This window comes from Ruditapes philippinarum, unplaced genomic scaffold, assembly GCF_026571515.1.
Source record: "Ruditapes philippinarum isolate M1 unplaced genomic scaffold, ASM2657151v2 ctg1168_1_1_1_1, whole genome shotgun sequence".
Classification (NCBI taxonomy): Eukaryota; Metazoa; Mollusca; class Bivalvia; order Venerida; family Veneridae; genus Ruditapes; species Ruditapes philippinarum.
This window is the reverse complement of record NW_026866966.1, coordinates 1-17,911: the sequence shown is the minus strand read 5'-3', so window position 1 is coordinate 17,911 and position 17,911 is coordinate 1. Positions and strand designations below refer to the sequence as shown.

Below are 17,911 nucleotides of genomic sequence, written 5' to 3'. Positions count from 1 at the left end.
ACGATTCCGCAGTGAGAACAGCTTGTAATTTAAAGATGACTTTTTTTTGTTGTTCATAGTTTTACACTTTTTCTATTGAAAAAACATTTCATTAATGATATGCGATGATGGTAAAATTTTAGTTTAGATTTGTTGTTTGTCATATAATTTTACTGTTTCAAAGCAATAAAGAAAATAACTTTTGTTTTTTCTTGACTATTTTTTTTTTCAAAACAGCACGTTTTTAGCGTCAGATTTTATTGGAAGAAGCGTGACGTACCTATTAACCATGAATACGGTTGTTGTCAATTTATGAAACTATTCTTTTGTTTCTTTTCTTATTAAGTACGTTAACTTTGTTGTTTATAAGGACATTTGGTGTGTAACAGGATCGCTTTTTAAACGAGTTAAGCGGCTCGGGCTCAATATATAAACAACGACTTACCCTGGGTAATTAAAGTGATTGACTGCGTTTCTTTAGACTTGAGCATGCATACTAAACTGATTCCATGTAAACAGAATACTTAGTAAGCCAAACAAAACTTTTATTATCATATCCCAGTTTATGAATTGCAAGTGTAAGATAGACGGAATGTTTTTGATGAACAGTATGTATCGTTAAAACCATCGAATAATTAAAACGCATTAATCAATAGCACTTACAAATTCCAAGATCTTTTAAGTTGACAAATTGTGGTTGATTATGAAAAAAAAATAACACAATTAAATTTATTAAATTAATTGAAGGTTTTCTCATTCTTATAAGGTACTGGATTTTTTTAAAGATAAAAAATACAAACGAATATAAGGAGATATGTTGAAGGTATATGTTTGCATGTAAAGCCATATTTTACATATTTATATGATATTATATATGATATTATATTCTGAATGTGCTTTCCTTTCTATTTGTTTAAATAAAAAAAATAAATAGGAATAAAAATAAATAAAGTGAACTATTGTTACTATTAGCATTTTGTTGTTTTGTTGTTGGCAATAATTTACTTCACTTACACAATTTAACTACCTTTGAGTCTAAATAATGAATGAATATCAAAATAATACATGAAAGACTTACATACGATGTATCTTATATTTTTATCATTATAGTTTCTTAAAAGTACGAAAAAGCACAATGTCACCGGGAAAGCACGAAAAGGTAAGTGTTTAAGGCAAAATATACACATTTACTGAAATCTTTGGTAAACATTGGTTGCTCTTTTAGTTGACGTTATATCTGAGGTTTCAGCAAAGTTTATAAAACTGGAGGTAAAGCCAAACATGGTGGTATTCTCTCATTATAACTAGAAAACGACAATAGTTTGAAAGGCAAAACTGTAAAGGTAGTCGTTAGAAAATTTGTAGAATTGCACGGATACTTCATGACATTTGTTTACAAGCCTATTGTTTCAACACCAAACTCGAGTCTGTTGATAGCATATATTATAGTATAAAGTTTTCAGTAGTGATACATGCCTCGTAGAAGACGTGGCTAGAGCAGATAATTCGGTGCTATTGACAAAGCAGATGGAACATCATTATCGATGATGCATGTCTTACATACCGCAATAGGACAGGTAGATGATACGGTGCTAATGAAAGTTAATGGTAACACTTTGTCGGAAGGCGCGCCAGGACAAGCAGACGATATAGTGCAATCAGCGAACACAGTGTTTTTGACAGTACACTTTACATCTTTGTCAGCAGACAAAAAATAGCAAACGACATAAGAGGAACTAACCTATCACTAGATTGTACTACTTTGTGCAAAATCAATCTAGCAGACAACATAGGATGAGCAGGCGTTTCAATGCAAATACAGTAAACTTCACTTATAGCGAACACGGTAATAGCGAACTTTCGGTTATAAAGAACAATTTATTTTGGCCCGAATTTTGCCCTGCTTTATTTAATATATATTTTCTTTCGTTTTTTTTTCTTTTAAACATTTTTTATTAATCTCTCAGATCCCTAAGTGAAGAAAAAAGTGTCATTTTAGTTATATAATTATTGTAGGTATTTATCAACTTAATGATACCAAATTTAATAGCAAATATGATACCAGATATTTTCAAAGTTTAATTTAATAAAACCTACACGGTAAAAGTATTCTATATTTTGCAAGACCAACCAATATACATTTAAGAATATTTAGTCAAACTTTGAATACAGCCCCTCATCGTGGAAAATTATAGGGATATTTTAAATAGGGCTTTTTTACATAGGGAAATGGTCAAATATTAAGTGTTAAAAGTGGGTGGGGTAGGGTTACATTTGTATACATATTATATTATATTATACATTTCGTTTAAAAACATCATTTTGCTTGTTTAATTTGTCACCTAAATGTCATTATTTGTTTCTTAACAATGAGCAAAAGGAAAACATTTTTCGTCATGATGATATTATAGATTATTTAGAGTTTCCTCATTTCTGAAAAAAAAACCTTCTAATGCCAAAGTTTTAGTTCAGAAAATGTCATAACTCATAAACCACACGGTAAATTTTGTTTAAAATTTACATACAGGTGACATTTTAGGCATATAACTGTCCTAGGTTGTCAATTTTACAGTTCCTTAAAGTGCCCATTAGGGGTGTCCACCTTAATTTGTTTCACTTGGTAAAAATGGTGTACTCCGTTTTTCAGCAAGCACGTTCAGGTATTATTGCAGATGGGAAAACAGCGGCGTGAATCATTGATCATACATTCTCAGTAAGGATCATCACTTTTCAGATTAGTGAACCATACATCCACCATTTCTTTCGAAATGAATGTGCGTCGATGCAGTTCTTTGCGTAATGCCAGATTATCGTTTTGAACAGTTGTTAAACCAAACATTTGGCATATTGTTTCTGAAAGGAGGTTAATGTCTATCATGGTTGAGAACTTTCTTAAGAAGCTTCTGACGAGTCAAGAGTCATTAGATCCAATGGTGATTTATATTCAAATACCGGAATTAGTAATTACACAAAGCAAGCACTTGAAGTTCAATAGTTCCATTTTATAAGGCGTGGACTCATAAAATAATAAACGCTATGGTTATATTATGTAAAGAGTATAACACGTGATAAAACTAAAATACTTATTAATAATAAATACTAAAACAATTATACCCAAGTAAGATATGACAACGTTTCCCTGGAATATGTCTACTTGGAGACTGGCCTATCAATGTCAACGCCCCCCACCTGCCCTTTGCAAACTCGTCGTTAAGTTAATATTATAAAGAACAGTGCAGCTTACAATCACAATCGAGTCACTATATGTGGTAAAGTGTGTATGAAAAGAGATGCTTATTTCGTTTAGCCTGTTCATTCTGAGAAATTCTCGCACTTTTCGAAAAATAATCAGATGGTTTAGGTAAAACCGCTTCTTTAAGGTAATGGCACAATTCAAAAGATCATAATGATGACAAAGCAATGAAACCGTATGTCAAGCATGGTCAGGCAAAAAAGAGAATGATATACTTCTGTCTCTTGTTACCAATTTGATGAGGCGAGGTGGGCTTTTTGGGGCGTTTTGGTTTGCCCTTCTATATCTTATACTATTACCCTTCCAGATTTTTTCCGCCTTTTTGATTGGATATTGATCACCCGAAAGAAATTGATATAACCGAGCCAGACGGGTAATATACACACTAAATTTCCCCGTTTGGTACCCAACGTTGTAAACAATATGCGCGGAGGTGATGCGCGTACGGTTCGATTTTACGCGATGTAAATTCCGATTTAAAAGCACTTTTTAACTGTCAAAATTAATGATAAATATTTACCAAAGTAGAGTTATGATACATATAACCACCAGTATCGAAAACAAATATGACCTTGTGAAAGCTTGATATTAATTACAAAAAAGTGCGTTCAACAGACTACTCCTTTTCTCTTGTTTACTTTCGTAAGGTACGGGAAAAATACGTCATGTATTTATGTGACCTCATGTTGTGACGAAGAGGTATCCTAAAGGGAATCTTATTTCGACGTTTCATTTGAAACAGCAATGATTTTTTAAAAAATCGTCTAAACTCGGTAGGGGAAGGGTAATAAAATTATTATTTTGGTTTTGGAGTGATATATGTGGATATATTACCTGCCAAGATAAAATATCACCCTCGCCTAACGGCTCGGGTGATATAAAATCTTAACAGGTAATATATCCACATATATCACTCCAAAACCAAAATAACATATATTATGCGAATCTGATAAAATTTATATTGCAAACAGTGTTGTTTTTTATTTAATCTATAATAATAGTCTGACAAAAAGAAAAAAGTCAGAATGTTGCACAGAAATGAAAATTTTGTATAAAGAGGATATACGAATTTCCTCTTCTGAATTATAGTCAATTTCAGAATGTCGGTTAATTTTTTCATTGGCTTCGTTTTAATAAAACATTGCGACGGAATGAAGCATTCTTGAATGACATGCGGACAAAACAGAGGTGATTGTCTTTGTACCAAACGAAGTGATGTTGAAAATCTTACTGTTAGAGTAGCTGATTCTGTAATAAAATAATCAACAACAGTTAGAAACCTTGACGCCGTAAGTGACATCAAGATTAAATTACTGTAATTCGTTGCTAAATGGATCTTCTAAGTACGTTCTCCACAAGCTCCAAAATGTTCAAAATACGGTTGCTCGAGCTATTAGCAAAACACCGGGTAACTGCCACATAAAGGAACTACATTGGCTACCTGTCTACAGCAGAGTCGAGTACAAACTCTTAACATGTGTGATAAAGGCGCTTCATGGACAGGCTCCTACTAACATGAGACATGCTAGACATTTATTTCCCATCCAGACATCTTAGGTCCCAATCTGATTGTTTAGCACTGATTTTACCGCGTAGTAGGACTTTTTTATGACGGCAGACCCTAAACTCTGGAATTCCATACATAGATAACTTAAATGCTGTGAAACTCACTTAAAACGAACTTACTTAAGAGGCTTAATCTGGACTGATTATTTTTTAGGTTTGCTTTTTAACAATTCTTAAGTCTTACCTTTATTTTATTTTATGTGGGTCTTTTTAACTATTTAAACAACATTTGAATTGAATTTGTGACTTGAGCACTATTGATATATTTATTTTTTTAATAATGTATCATTTATTTGGTTATACTGTACAGTACTTTTGAGCCTGCCAATTATTTTTCCCTAAAACATTGATATACCCAAGCAAAAGTCACCATATAATTCATACTGTCTTTTTTTCAATTTTCCTTTAAAAAGGGAAATTCACGAAGTTCACTTTTATCTTAGAGTTACCTGTGTAATAGGATAGGAGTATAATATTCACTTCAAATTTGTCATCTTATTTACTGACTTAAAAAGCTTGCTAAGATATTAAAGACATAAGACAACAATGGTTTGGGCAGTTACAATACAGGTTTCATTATGAGCAATATCATTCGTACTTTATGAAAATTTATTTATTTAATTTTTACATGAAGTATTATTATTTTCTTATTATCTTTTTAGAATCTATCAAGCCTTGGAGGGAATTCGAACCAGGTGGAAGTTGGACTGAACAGGTATTTTGCATTTTCTACCGAAAAGATATAAGCCTTTTTGACATATCTGCTCCATGTTGCAACATGGAATACGAAGTGTGTGTGCGTGCGCGTGTGTGTGCGCGCATGTGCGTGTTTTTGAATTTTTGCAATGAGACAAATGAAATGCGTCGTGTTTCTGAATAAAATCTTGACTTTCTCTGGCTAAAATGCAACAGTGCAAAAAAAACAAAGTTCGGGGCATGTCTAACTTTATTGTGTTCATTGCAATTTGGCTCTGACAAAATATATTGCTTTGTGTTTGGTTTTATCTTCTTGGGTCGGTAGAAAGAGATTTTTATTGGGTAAGGCAGAAGTACGTACCAAAGTGTAGATTTGTACCATTATCTCTGTTTTTGCTTTTTCTGTGCCCACTATAGGGGACATTGATATTTATCTTTGTATATCCGCCCTTCCGATCGTCCGTTCTCATGTTGTGTCGCACGTAGCACAAAAAGTAGTTGACCTTGAGTCATGAAACTTTACAGACATGTTAGTCAGCATATGTAGTTGTGCTTTTTGGCCATTTTTGTGGATTTATTTAGTAAATGTAATTGCCCTTGACTTAGACAAAAATTGCATTTTTCAAACCGTGACGCACATATTTCAAGAAGTATTTTACCAAGAGTCAGGAAACATTACAGGAATGTTGCTCAGCATTAGAACTCGTGAACATTGGGTTTCGCTTGTTGATTTATTATGTTTTGTCAGAGTTATTGCTTTTGAAATAGTCACAATTTGCAATTTTCATCTTGGGTCATGTGTTGCTTAAACATTTTGACCTAAAGTTATGTACCTTTAGGGAAATGTTGGTTGGCATGTGTAGTTGTGCACCTTGGGGTTTGATAATGGATGTATTCAGTGTTTGAAGAGAAATTGCCGTTGACTTAGGAACCGTTACATTGTGTTGTATTATGTTTTTCCTGAGTGTTTGAGTTTGAATCAACCAACTTAACAGGAATAAAGATACCCATCACTTCTTAATGATCAACCTTCATTTGCATAAGTAAATTGTTTAGTAATCAACCGAGAAACTACTATATTGATGATACGACAATTTACGATTTTGACAATGGACCAATGCAAAAAAGCAAACCTATACACACAAATAGAGTAAAAACGCACAATGAGAAAATGAAATGAAAAAGTGGATATGTCAGGAAATTGATATTGCATATCCCTTAAGCTGATAGAAAAAAAGGACATTGTGTATATGTGTTCACACAATAAACCTTCATGTCACTCAGTTTCTTCGTTCTTGTTTAATTATATCCGAATTAAGAGTTCCTTATAATCGATTTTATTTCGAAGTGAGTTATGCCAGCAGTATAAAATGTTTTCAAATTGTGTCTCTGTTTTCAAATAAACTCTCATTTCTCCTCATATTAATTTAATAACGATTCAGCAACTTTGACTTTTATCAAGTCCGTTTGATACAACTGACAGTGTCCGCTGATATTCGTACAATTTACAAAACTTCTGAAGTCGCCTAACAAAATTAAAGCGGCTTTAATGCAATATGGCTTTAGAAATCGTTAATTATAAAGTGTGTATGATATCTATTTTGCTTTTATTTTAAGTACCGTACAAAGCTTTTAGAACAAATAAATTTGCACAACATCGAAGAAGAAGGAGTTGCCACAATTCGAATTTTGCTGTTGGGTCAAATCAAAGCAGGAAAGTCATCGTTTTTAAACACAGTGGCTGCTATAGACAGAAAACGAATATCGCAAATCACACGAGCTGGAGGAGCTGACAAAAGTCTGACATTTGCGGTATTTGTGTTTTATTTATATGTAACGTATCAAAATATATACTAATATCGTGTTAAAACAACTATTTATATTTACAAAATATGAATATTAAACGTATATATATATATAATGATATGTTGATAGTCCCTCGTTATATATATCAACATATCATTATACTTATGCTTTCAGCATTTAGTAAACTATTCACATTCGTTCGCAAATAACATTGGTAATTTACTTTCAAGGAAAATTGTGAATACAAAGTAGTATGCCAAATAAATGACAATTTAATTGGCTTTCCTTCACTCCTAAGAGTAACCGCCCTCTTAAATAAATGTTATTATTGCAGATCTTAAAAATATATAAACACGCAGTGTTGTAGGCTTAAAACTTTTTTTCTTTTGAAATAATGTTACTTCACCCTTCTATCACCAGGTTACTCAGTTTCGTCAAGGCATTGTAAACGTTTTTTTTAACTAACATTGGACGCGACGGTGTTTTAAAGATGTTCAAAATAAAAGCTATGTAGGAGTTGTTTTCAAGTAGATTATTTGGCAGAAAAGTGGTACCTGCATTTTTTCGTCCAAACGTTTTTATTCTAGTCTTAATCATTTAAAGTTTCAAATTCGAGCACTGCTTGTCTAAGGTTTGTTCCCATAAAACTCAACTGCATTCTATCTATCGGCCAGCCTTTCTTCCCTAAAACTATTTTTCCAGAACCAGGGAGTGTTGCTTTCTTGAAGATTTTAGAAGATTCAGTGAAGTAATAAATCTACTGTTTCAGAAAATATTAAACAAATGTCTATCATATGGGTTTTCAACAAGGATATAACACCCAAGCATATAGCAAACGAGCGTATACATGTTGAATATTTTCTTAGTATTTTTTTTATTGAACAGTTTTCATCAGTCCGGAAAGTGTCTGATCTTCTCTTGTAAACAATTAATTATCACGATCCTAGGTTCATGTTTGAGAAGGTTCTTTGTATTAAACATGCACCCACGATCATGTTAATTTTGAATTCCTATACTAGAACTGACGAAAGCGAAATGTTGCATCTGAAAATGCGGAACTAAATGATCATTATCAAATAAAACACATACATACATACATACATACATACATACATACATACATACATACATACATACATACATACATACATACATACATACATACATACATACATACATACATACATACATACATACATACATACATACATACATACGTTTATCAATTTTCTTAGAATTATACTTTAAATGACTTTACGCCATTCGTTGTTTAATAAGTTTAATTATATTTTGAAGAATGCTAATTGCTAAAAAGTTATCTTTTTGTTTCATGGAACATAATATTAACGTTAATTGACTGTAATTTCCAAAAGTCACCCTTATCAATGATAATTAAAATTTCTGTAATTTTAATATGTTGTTACTGAAATTTTGAATACTTAACTCAACTTTACTGACTACAGTTGAAAGAGTATAGACCGACTGGAGCGTTAAAGAAAAACATTTGTATATTGGATACGATGGGGTACGAGGAAGGCAAGGCCGGCTTTAATGCTAAGGATGTTGGTTATCTTGTAAATGGACATATCTGTCCTGACTACAAGGTATGTAAAACGTCTAATAAATAGTTCTTCACTGATTTGTCTCATAATCACTAAACGTGTTATATCACTAGAAATGAAATAAATGCGTGCTTATTAAAACGCCACATACGTTGATGATAGCGTACACATTTAAAAATAAATCAACTTTGAAGTTCTATACCATTTAGAGTTCAATGTCATAGTATTAGAAAAGGAAGTTTCAAATACCAATATTATACGCCTGAAACAAAATGTTGAAGCAAAGTTATTCATTTATGTCAAATATAATCGATGGCATATTTAATAATATCGAGATAAATTAAATGAAAATCAATGATAATAAATAGGGGTCCATATGTCCATATTAAGAAATTGTAAGCATTGCAAAGTTGACAAATTAGTATAACTATCAAAACAAACAAAATGTGAAAAAAAAATATTTTAAAATTATTTATCTTTATTTCTTGTGTAGTTTCATCCTACATCTCACATCGAAAAAGAAAGTACATTTTTTAGGCCCAACCCCCAAAAAGGCGACAAGGTTAACTGCATTGTGTTTGTAGCGGACGCAAATATTCTTGGACAGGATAATATAACAATGGAAATAAGGCAGAAACAAAAAGAACTACATGATGAATTAAGCTTACAAGGTATTTTTTAACTTCAATTTCAGAATGTATTTTTTAAATAAAATTATGTTTACAAATTCCATAAAGAGTAAATCAATCAAATTTGAAAAAGATCGATCATGAACATAATTTGTATTTGTAAGCTGTCGTTTATGCTGTTTGATATATAAACACACTATATGTTTATTATTTTGGTGTATGAAGGTGTTGTTTATTGTGTTGCTGTTGTTTTGTTGTTTTTAATTTGGATGATGTTGTTTGTTTGCTTGTTTGTTCGTTTTATTATAATAATTCCTGAATAAAAAGGTAACAGGCAATTTTAAAGTAAAGACCATCGTCAGATAACCCTAGTAGCTTTTTGCCATCAAAAGATTGGTTAAGGGCTCACTCATATAAAAAGCAGTCGCTCATGTACTTTTGTAAGATTTGTAACGAAAAATGTCACTTGAAATCCGTCTTTTTGTTTACACGATAATGCATGTTTCTATTTACAGATGTTCCAACAATTGTATTGTTGACCAAAATTGATGTCTTGTGTGAATCAGTGGAAACCGATGTAACAAATGCATATACAAGTGAAAAAGTTAAACAGGCTGTTGACAAAGCCGAAGAGTTTTATAATGTTCCGGTAAATACATACCTTATAATGAAAGAATGATCGCATGTTATTACCGACCAATATCTGTGTAAGTGTGTGTCTGTGTGTGCGTGCGTGTGTGCGTGCGTGCGTGCGTATGAGTTTGTGTGTACGTGCGTGTGTGTGCATGTGTGATTATACAACTGTTACCATAATGCGTGTAATAAAATGTTAAAATGTGATAAAGTTTTAAAACAAAAGTGCAAAAAAAATCACTGTCAGGATTTAATACTTGCATGGTGCACATACGCGTGTTTTTGTTCCAAGTAGAAGTTATTAAAAACATAAATAATGTAATTCATTTGATAATTTTGAAGTCTTGAAATAGCAACAGCATAACTTGCGTATCTTTCATTGAATACATAGAATACATTTGTGTTACACAATTTGTTGTTTTGTTTTGGCGTAGACAAATATAATAATTATGTACTTATTTCTTAGAATTGATATGTTGGTGTAGAATTGATATTACGGTGTCAAAAAAGACTTTGGATATTGTGAGTTTGACATAATATACAACACAATATGCCTGTGTCTAAAACTGTTCTCTGTTTGCTTTATTTTAGAAACAAAATATTTTTCCTGTTAAGAATTATGAAAAAGAAATTGGAACCGATATCAACACTGAAATTCTAGTACTCTTAGCTTTGAGACAAATGATGTACTTCGGAACAGATTTCCTCAATGCTGCATCCGGATCAGCTGCAATTACAGAATAATAAAAAACACACAAAGACATCGATGATATGATAAAAAAAATCCGAAAGTAACGATCATTTCCGAATGAAACGGTTTCTACCAGAGTGAATTGTTCGATTATGTCGGATGTATTCTCCATTGCAGGAATAAAACCAGCAAGATAAAAACTCTTTTTTAAAGAAATATGTTCAGATAATTGTTTGTTTCATACATAATTATTTTATATAGTTATATTTGTATGAACTTGCGTTTGTTGTGTGTATTAAGCTGTCTTATACATGTTTTATTTTTAATACACCGTGTGGCTATCTTGACAGTTTTGATAAAAACGGTTACCATGGAGACTGCCATTTTACAAAAATATCCAACCCGTCAACATATGTGTTTCTGTCAATTTTCGAATTCAATCAAATATTACTTATCATACAACAAATTTAGAAAATTAGGATTAAAAAAAAGATTACATTTTTTCTGTAAAATATGTCTTTCAAGTACTTTTATTTGCTATTAACGTGTTTATTTTCCTTGTTACTATATCTTTATAGTCTGAATAAATATTGTTAACATTTGCCGTGTTTATTTGCTTGTAATTATTAAGCTATAAGGCAACCATTGATTAATTTGACCGTTAAGCGTTCATAAGGTATTCAAAGTTGTGGCAGGAAAATGCCTGAGCATAATGAATTATAACACGCACAAAGAATGCCTTTAAGAATATAACATGTATGATAGAAGATAATACCGGTGTAATAAAAAGCCAGCAAACGTAATTAAGGAAGTCTTCAATTAAGTTTATATATTATAAGTATAGTTAAATTGTGTTGGAAACACTCTGGTCCTGGTGCCAACCAGTACTAAGCAATGAATGCTCAAGGAAAAAACGTCTTGTCTCTGAAAGGGTTTGAACCCGCGCGGTCAGAAATCCTAAGATTACCAGTCCTGAGATTACTAGACCACTCGGCCACACCGCCAGTGTCTTTAATTTGAGTATACTATTCCACACAATAGAAAAACTAATACTATATTTAGTACAGGTTAAATTTAGGTGAAAGCTTACTGTTTAGGTCTCCCTGTTCATCTGCCCGTCAGTCCGCACTAAGCTTGTTCGGCATTCACGGGTCAAACTTTTAGTTTGATTTCAACCAAAGATCAGTTCCATCTCTATTTGTGCACAATACCGACACGTTCCGCTTTGCTGCACAAAATGGCAGCCGGAGCTAAAAATAGGTCAAACTGCTGGTAGAATTTCAATGAAACTTCACGAGTGATCACTACTAGAGTTGTGCATATCGCTGCACGTTCGGTTTTGCTGTACAAAAAGCTGTCAGATCTAAATATAGAAAACAATACTGTACGGTTATCGCGTTAGATGTGCGTATCGTTCGAGGTTTGATGCATCGCTAAACACGTTTATTTTACTCGTTCGTACACTGATTCCATCGCACTCTCCCAAAAGGCATGTGCAACTTAGAGTTAATCTGTATAGTAACAATGATTTTCTTTTGTTCTACATATATTGGCCATTTCTTTTCTTGATTTATCGTTTAATCGTTTATACCGAAACGCTAATAAATGGGCAAGCATATTCATAGTCGCAGAAAGGTTGCAATTTTTATAATTGATTCATAATGTCAACGGTAAATGAAATATGATATTACAAAGATGCATGTTTGGATTAATTCAGTCAAATTTTTACATTTCGGTTACGATTTGAATCTAAATTAAAATATTGTTATCAATATAATTCATGTTTTACATATTGTGTACCAAGAATACGATGCACTACTTTTTCGGGATGTTCGTTATTTTGGAAAAAAAAAACTATTCTTTAGTTAGTGAAATACGATACTGGGAACTTTTGTGATTTCAATTTTTATATTCTGTATATAGGAAGATATTTCATATTTCACACGTTCTTGTAAAATGTTCTGAAGTTATTTATGGAAGGCGTGCAGTTATTGAGCGTAAATGTTCGGCTTTTAATTACATTTTACGATGTACCAATACCTATTATTTTCCTAGTCACCCATGTGTTTTGCACGGTATTCTCTCATTATAACTAGAAATAGACAATAGTTTGAAAGGCAAAACTGTAAAGGTAGTCGTTAGAAAATTTGTAGAATTGCACGGATACTTCATGACATTTGTTTACAAGCCTATTGTTTCAACACCAAACTCGAGTCTGTTGATAGCATATATTATAGTATAAAGTTTTCAGTAGTGATACATGCCTCGTAGAAGACGTGGCTGGAGCAGATAATTCGGTGCTATTGACAAAGCAGATGGAACATCATTATCGATGATACATGTCTTACAGACCGCAATAGGACAGGTAGATGATACGGTGCTAATGAAAGTTAATGGTAACACTTTGTCGGAAGGCGCGCCAGGACAAGCAGACGATATAGTGCAAGCAGCGAACACAGTGTTTTTGACAGTACACTTTACATCTTTGTCAGTAGACAAAAAAATAGCAAACGACATAGGAGAAACTTACCTACCGGTGTTAATGGCAGTAGATTGTACTACTTTGTGCAAAATCAATCTAGCAGACAACATAGGATGGGCAGGCGTTTCAATGCAAACACAGTAAACTTCACTTATAGCGAACGCGGTAATAGCGAACTTTCGGTTATAAAGAACAATTTATTTTGGCCCAAATTTTGCCCTGCTTTATTTAATTTATATTGTCTTTTTTTTCTTTTAACCATTTTTTTATTAATCTATCAGATCCCTAATGGAAGAAAAAAGTGTCATTTTAGTTATACAATTATTGTAGGTATTTATCAACCAAATAATGCCAAATTTAATAGCAAATGTGATACCAGATATTTTCAAAGTTTAATAAAATAAAGCATACATAGTAAAAGTATTTTATATTTTGCAAGACCAACCAATATACATTTAAGAATATTAAGGCACACTTTGAAAACAGCCCTTCATTGTGGAAAATTTTAGGAATAATCTAAATAAGGCTTTTTTACATAGGGAAATGGTCAAATAAGTGTTAAAAGTGGGTGGAGTAGGGTTACATTTGTATACATATTATATTATATTATACATTTCGTTTAAAAACAATCATTTTGCTTTTTTAATTTGTCACCTAAATGTCATTATTTGTTTCTTAACAATGAGCAAAAGGAAAACATTTTTCGTCATGATGATATTATAGATTATTTAGAGTTTCCTCATTTCTGAAAAAAAAAAACCTTCTAATGCCAAAGTTTTAGTTCAGAAAATGTCATAACTCATAAACCACACGGTAAATTTTGTTTAAAATTTGCATACAGGTGACATTTTAGGCATATAACTGTCCTTTGTTGTCAATTTTACAGTTCCTTAAAGTGCCCATTGGGGGTGTCCACCTTAATTTGATTCACTTGGTAAAAATGGTGTACTCCGTTTTTCAGCAAGCACGTTCCGGTATTATTGCAGATGGGAAAACAGCGGCGTGAATCATTAATCATACATTCTCAGTAAGGATCATCACTTTTCAGATTAGTGAACCATACATCCACCATTTCTTTCGAAATGGATGTGCGTCGATGCAGTTCTTTGCGTAATGCCAGATTATCGTTTTGAACAGTTCTTAAACCAAACATTTGGCATATTGTTTCTGAAAGGAGGTTAACGTCTATCATGGTTGAGAACTTTCTTAAGAAGCTTCTGACGAGTCAAGAGTCATTAGATCCAATGGTGATTTATATTCAAATACCGGAATTAGTAATTACACACAGCAAGCACTTGAAGTTCAATAGTTCCATTTTATAAGGCGTGGACTCATAAAATAATAAACGCTATGGTTATATTATGTAAAGAGTATAACATGTGATAAAACTAAAATACTTATTAATAATAAATATTAAAAAAATTATACCCAAGTAAGATATGACAACGTTTCCCTGGAATATGTCTACTTGGAGCCTGGCCTATCAATGTCAACGCCCCCCCCCCACCTGCCCTTTGTAAACTCCTCGTTAAGTTAATATTATAAAGAACAGTGCAGCTTACAATCACAATCGAGTCACTATATGTGGTAAGGTGTGTATGAAAAGAGATGCTTATTTCATTTAGCCTGTTCATTCTGAGAAATTCTCGCACTTTTCGAAAAATAATCAGATGGTTTAGGTAAAACCGCTTCTTTAAGGTAATGGCACAATTCAAAAGATCATAATGATGACAAAGCAATGAAACCGTATGTCAAGCATGGTCAGGCAAAAAAGAGAATGATATACTTCTGTCTCTTGTTACCAATTTGATGAGGCGAGGTGGGCTTTTTGGGGCGTTTTGGTTTGCCCTTCTTTATCTTATATTATGCGAATCTGATAAAATTTATATTGCAAACAGTGTTGTTTTTTATTTAATCTATAATAATAGTCTGACAAAAAGAAAAAAGTCAGAATGTTGCACAGAAATGAAAATTTTGTATAAAGAGGATATACGAATTTCCTCTTCTGAATTATAGTCAATTTCAGAATATCGGTTAATTTTTTCATTGGCTTCGTTTTAATAAAACCTTGCGACGGAATGAAGCATGCCTGAATGACATGCGGACAAAACAGAGGTGACTGTCTTTGTACCAAACGAAGTGATGTTGAAAATCTTACTGTTAGAGTAGCTGATTCTGTAATAAAATAATCAACAACAGTTAGAAAACCTTGGCGCCGTAAAATGTGACATCAAATTAAATTACTGTAATTCGTTGCTAAATGGATCTCCTAAGTTACGTTCTCAAACAAAGCTCCAAAATGTTCAAAATACGGTTGCTCGAGCTATTAGCAAAACACCGGGTAACTGCCACATAACCCCTGTGTTAAAGGAACTACATTGGCTACCTGTCTACAGCAGAGTCGAGTAACAAACTCTTAACATGTGTGATAAAGGCTTCATGCTTCACTAACATAGACATGCTAACTTTTATTTCCCATCCAGAACATATTAGTCCCAAAATCTTGATTTTTTTAGCATTGATTTTACCGCGTAGTAGGGACTTTTTTAAACGGCAGACCCTAAACTCTTGGGAAGCCCATACATAATAACTTAAAATGTATTTGAAAAACCTCACTTAAAACCGAACTTACTTAAGAGGCTTAACGGACTGATTCATTTTTTAGTTTTGCTTTTAACCCAATTCTTAAGTCTTACCTTTATTTTAAATTTTTTTGGTCTTTTTCAACTATTTTAAACAACATTTAATTGAATTGTACTTGAGGCAACTATTGATCATTATTTATTTTTTTAAAATGTTATCATTTATTTGGGTTAACTGTACCATACTTTTTGAGAGCCTGCCAATTATTTATCCCTTTAAAACATTTGAGATACCCAACAAAAAGTCACCATATAATTCATACTGTCTTTTTTTTCAATTTTCCTTTAAAAGGGAAATTCTCGAAGTTAACTTTTATCTTAGAGTTACCTGTGTAATAGGATAGGAGGTATAAGATTCACTTCAAATTGTGTCATCTTATTTACTGACTTAAAAAGCTTGCTAAGATATTAAAGACATAAGACAACAATGGTTTGGGCAGTAACAATACAGGTTTCATTATGAGCAATATCATTCGTACTTTATGAAAATTTATTGTATTAATTTTTTACATGAAGTATTATTATTTTTTCTTATTATCTTTTTAGAATCTATCAAGCCTTGGAGGGAATTCGAACCAGGTGGAAGTTGGACTGAACAGGTATTTTGCATTTTCTACCGAAAAGATATAAGCCTTCTTGACATATCTGCTCCATGTTGCAACATGGAATACGAAGTGTTGTGTGCGTTGCGCGTTACTGTGTGCGCGCATTGTGCGTTTTTTTTGAATTTTTGGCAAATGAGACAAAATGAAATGCGTTCGTGTTTCTGAATAAAATCTTGACTGTCTCTGGCTTAAAATGCAACAATGCAAAAAAAAAAAAAAAAAGTTCGCACATTGTCTAACTTTATTTTTTTCATTGCATTTGGCTCTTGACAAAAATATATTGCTTTGTTGTTTGTTTTAATCTTCTTGGGTCGGTAGAAAGAGCATTTTTATGGGGTAAGGCAGAAGTTATCGGTACCAAAAGTGAGATTTGTACCCATTATCTCGTTTTGCTTTTTGTGCCCCATATAGAGGACATTATATTTAAATCTTTGTATTATTCCGCCCTTTTCCGAGTCCGCCGTTGATCTGTTTTTGTGTCGCACTAGCACAAAAACAGTAGGTTGACCTTGAGGTCATAAAACTTTACAGAACATGTTTAGTCAGCAATATGTATTGTCTTTTTGCCCATTTTTGTGGAAATTTATTTTAGTAAAATGTAATTGCCTTGACTTAGACAAAAGATTCATTTTTCAAAAATCTGGTTGACGCACATATTTCAAAATATTTTACCAAATTTCAAGGTGGGAAACTTACAAATGTTTGCTCAGCATCAGAACTTCGTTGGAACATTTGGGTTTCGCTTGTTGATTATTAAATTTTTTCAGAGTTTTTGCTTTTGAAATATCACAATTTTTGCAATTTCATCTTTCAGGGTCATGTGTGCTTAAATCATTTTGATCAAATTATGTACCTTAGGGAAAATGTTTGGTTGGCAGTTAGTTTGTGCACCTTGGGGGTTTGATAAATGGATGTATTCAGTGTTTGAAAAGAAATTTGCCTTTGACTTAGGAAAACCGTTACATTGTGTTTAAATTATTGTTTTTCCGGGTTTGAGTTTTGAATCAACCAAAACTTAACAGACAAAGTGAACATCACTTCTTAAAATGATCCAACCCCTTCATTTTGCATAAGTAAAGGTTTAGTAATCAACCGAAAAACTACTACATGATATTGATGAGACAACAATTTTTACGGATTTTTGACCAATTTGTACCAATGCAAAAAAGCAAAAACCTTAACATACAAAAAGAAAAACGCACAATGATGAAAAAAAAAAGTGGATATTAGGAAACTTTATAGATTGCATATCCCCTTTAGCTATAAAAAAAAGGGGACATTGTGTATAGGTTCATCAACAATAAACCTTCATTGTCACTCAGTTTCGCTTCGTTCTTGTTTAATTATATCCGAATTTAAGAGTTTCC

At 32.4% G+C, this 17,911-nt stretch overlaps 1 protein-coding gene across 2 annotated transcripts; it reads left to right on the top strand.

Annotated features, from left to right (window-relative positions):
* Positions 1–657: 657 nt before the first annotated feature.
* Positions 658–11,313, top strand: LOC132734362 (interferon-induced protein 44-like). 2 transcript variants are annotated; one of them, XR_009626304.1, is made up of 9 exons: positions 658–802; positions 1,090–1,138; positions 5,461–5,513; positions 7,112–7,306; positions 8,764–8,904; positions 9,356–9,533; positions 10,007–10,140; positions 10,716–10,940; positions 10,993–11,313. XR_009626304.1 is itself a non-coding variant. In XM_060721091.1 (8 exons), the coding sequence occupies exons 1-8, from the start codon at positions 794–796 to the stop codon at positions 10,866–10,868; spliced, it is 912 nt and encodes a 303-aa protein (XP_060577074.1). In that variant the 5' UTR covers positions 658–793; the 3' UTR covers positions 10,869–11,313. The 2 variants fall into 2 exon arrangements, 1 of the variants encoding a protein (XP_060577074.1); XM_060721091.1 differs by having other exon boundaries at positions 10,716–11,313.
* Positions 11,314–17,911: the final 6,598 nt, after the last annotated feature.

Bases quoted from the DNA above. Each gene is read 5' to 3' on its own strand.
- LOC132734362 (XM_060721091.1), top strand. The intron at 7,307-8,763 runs GTATTTGTGTTT...TACTGACTACAG, and splicing joins ACAAAAGTCTGACATTTGCG to TTGAAAGAGTATAGACCGAC. The intron at 8,905-9,355 runs GTATGTAAAACG...TTTCTTGTGTAG, and splicing joins ATATCTGTCCTGACTACAAG to TTTCATCCTACATCTCACAT.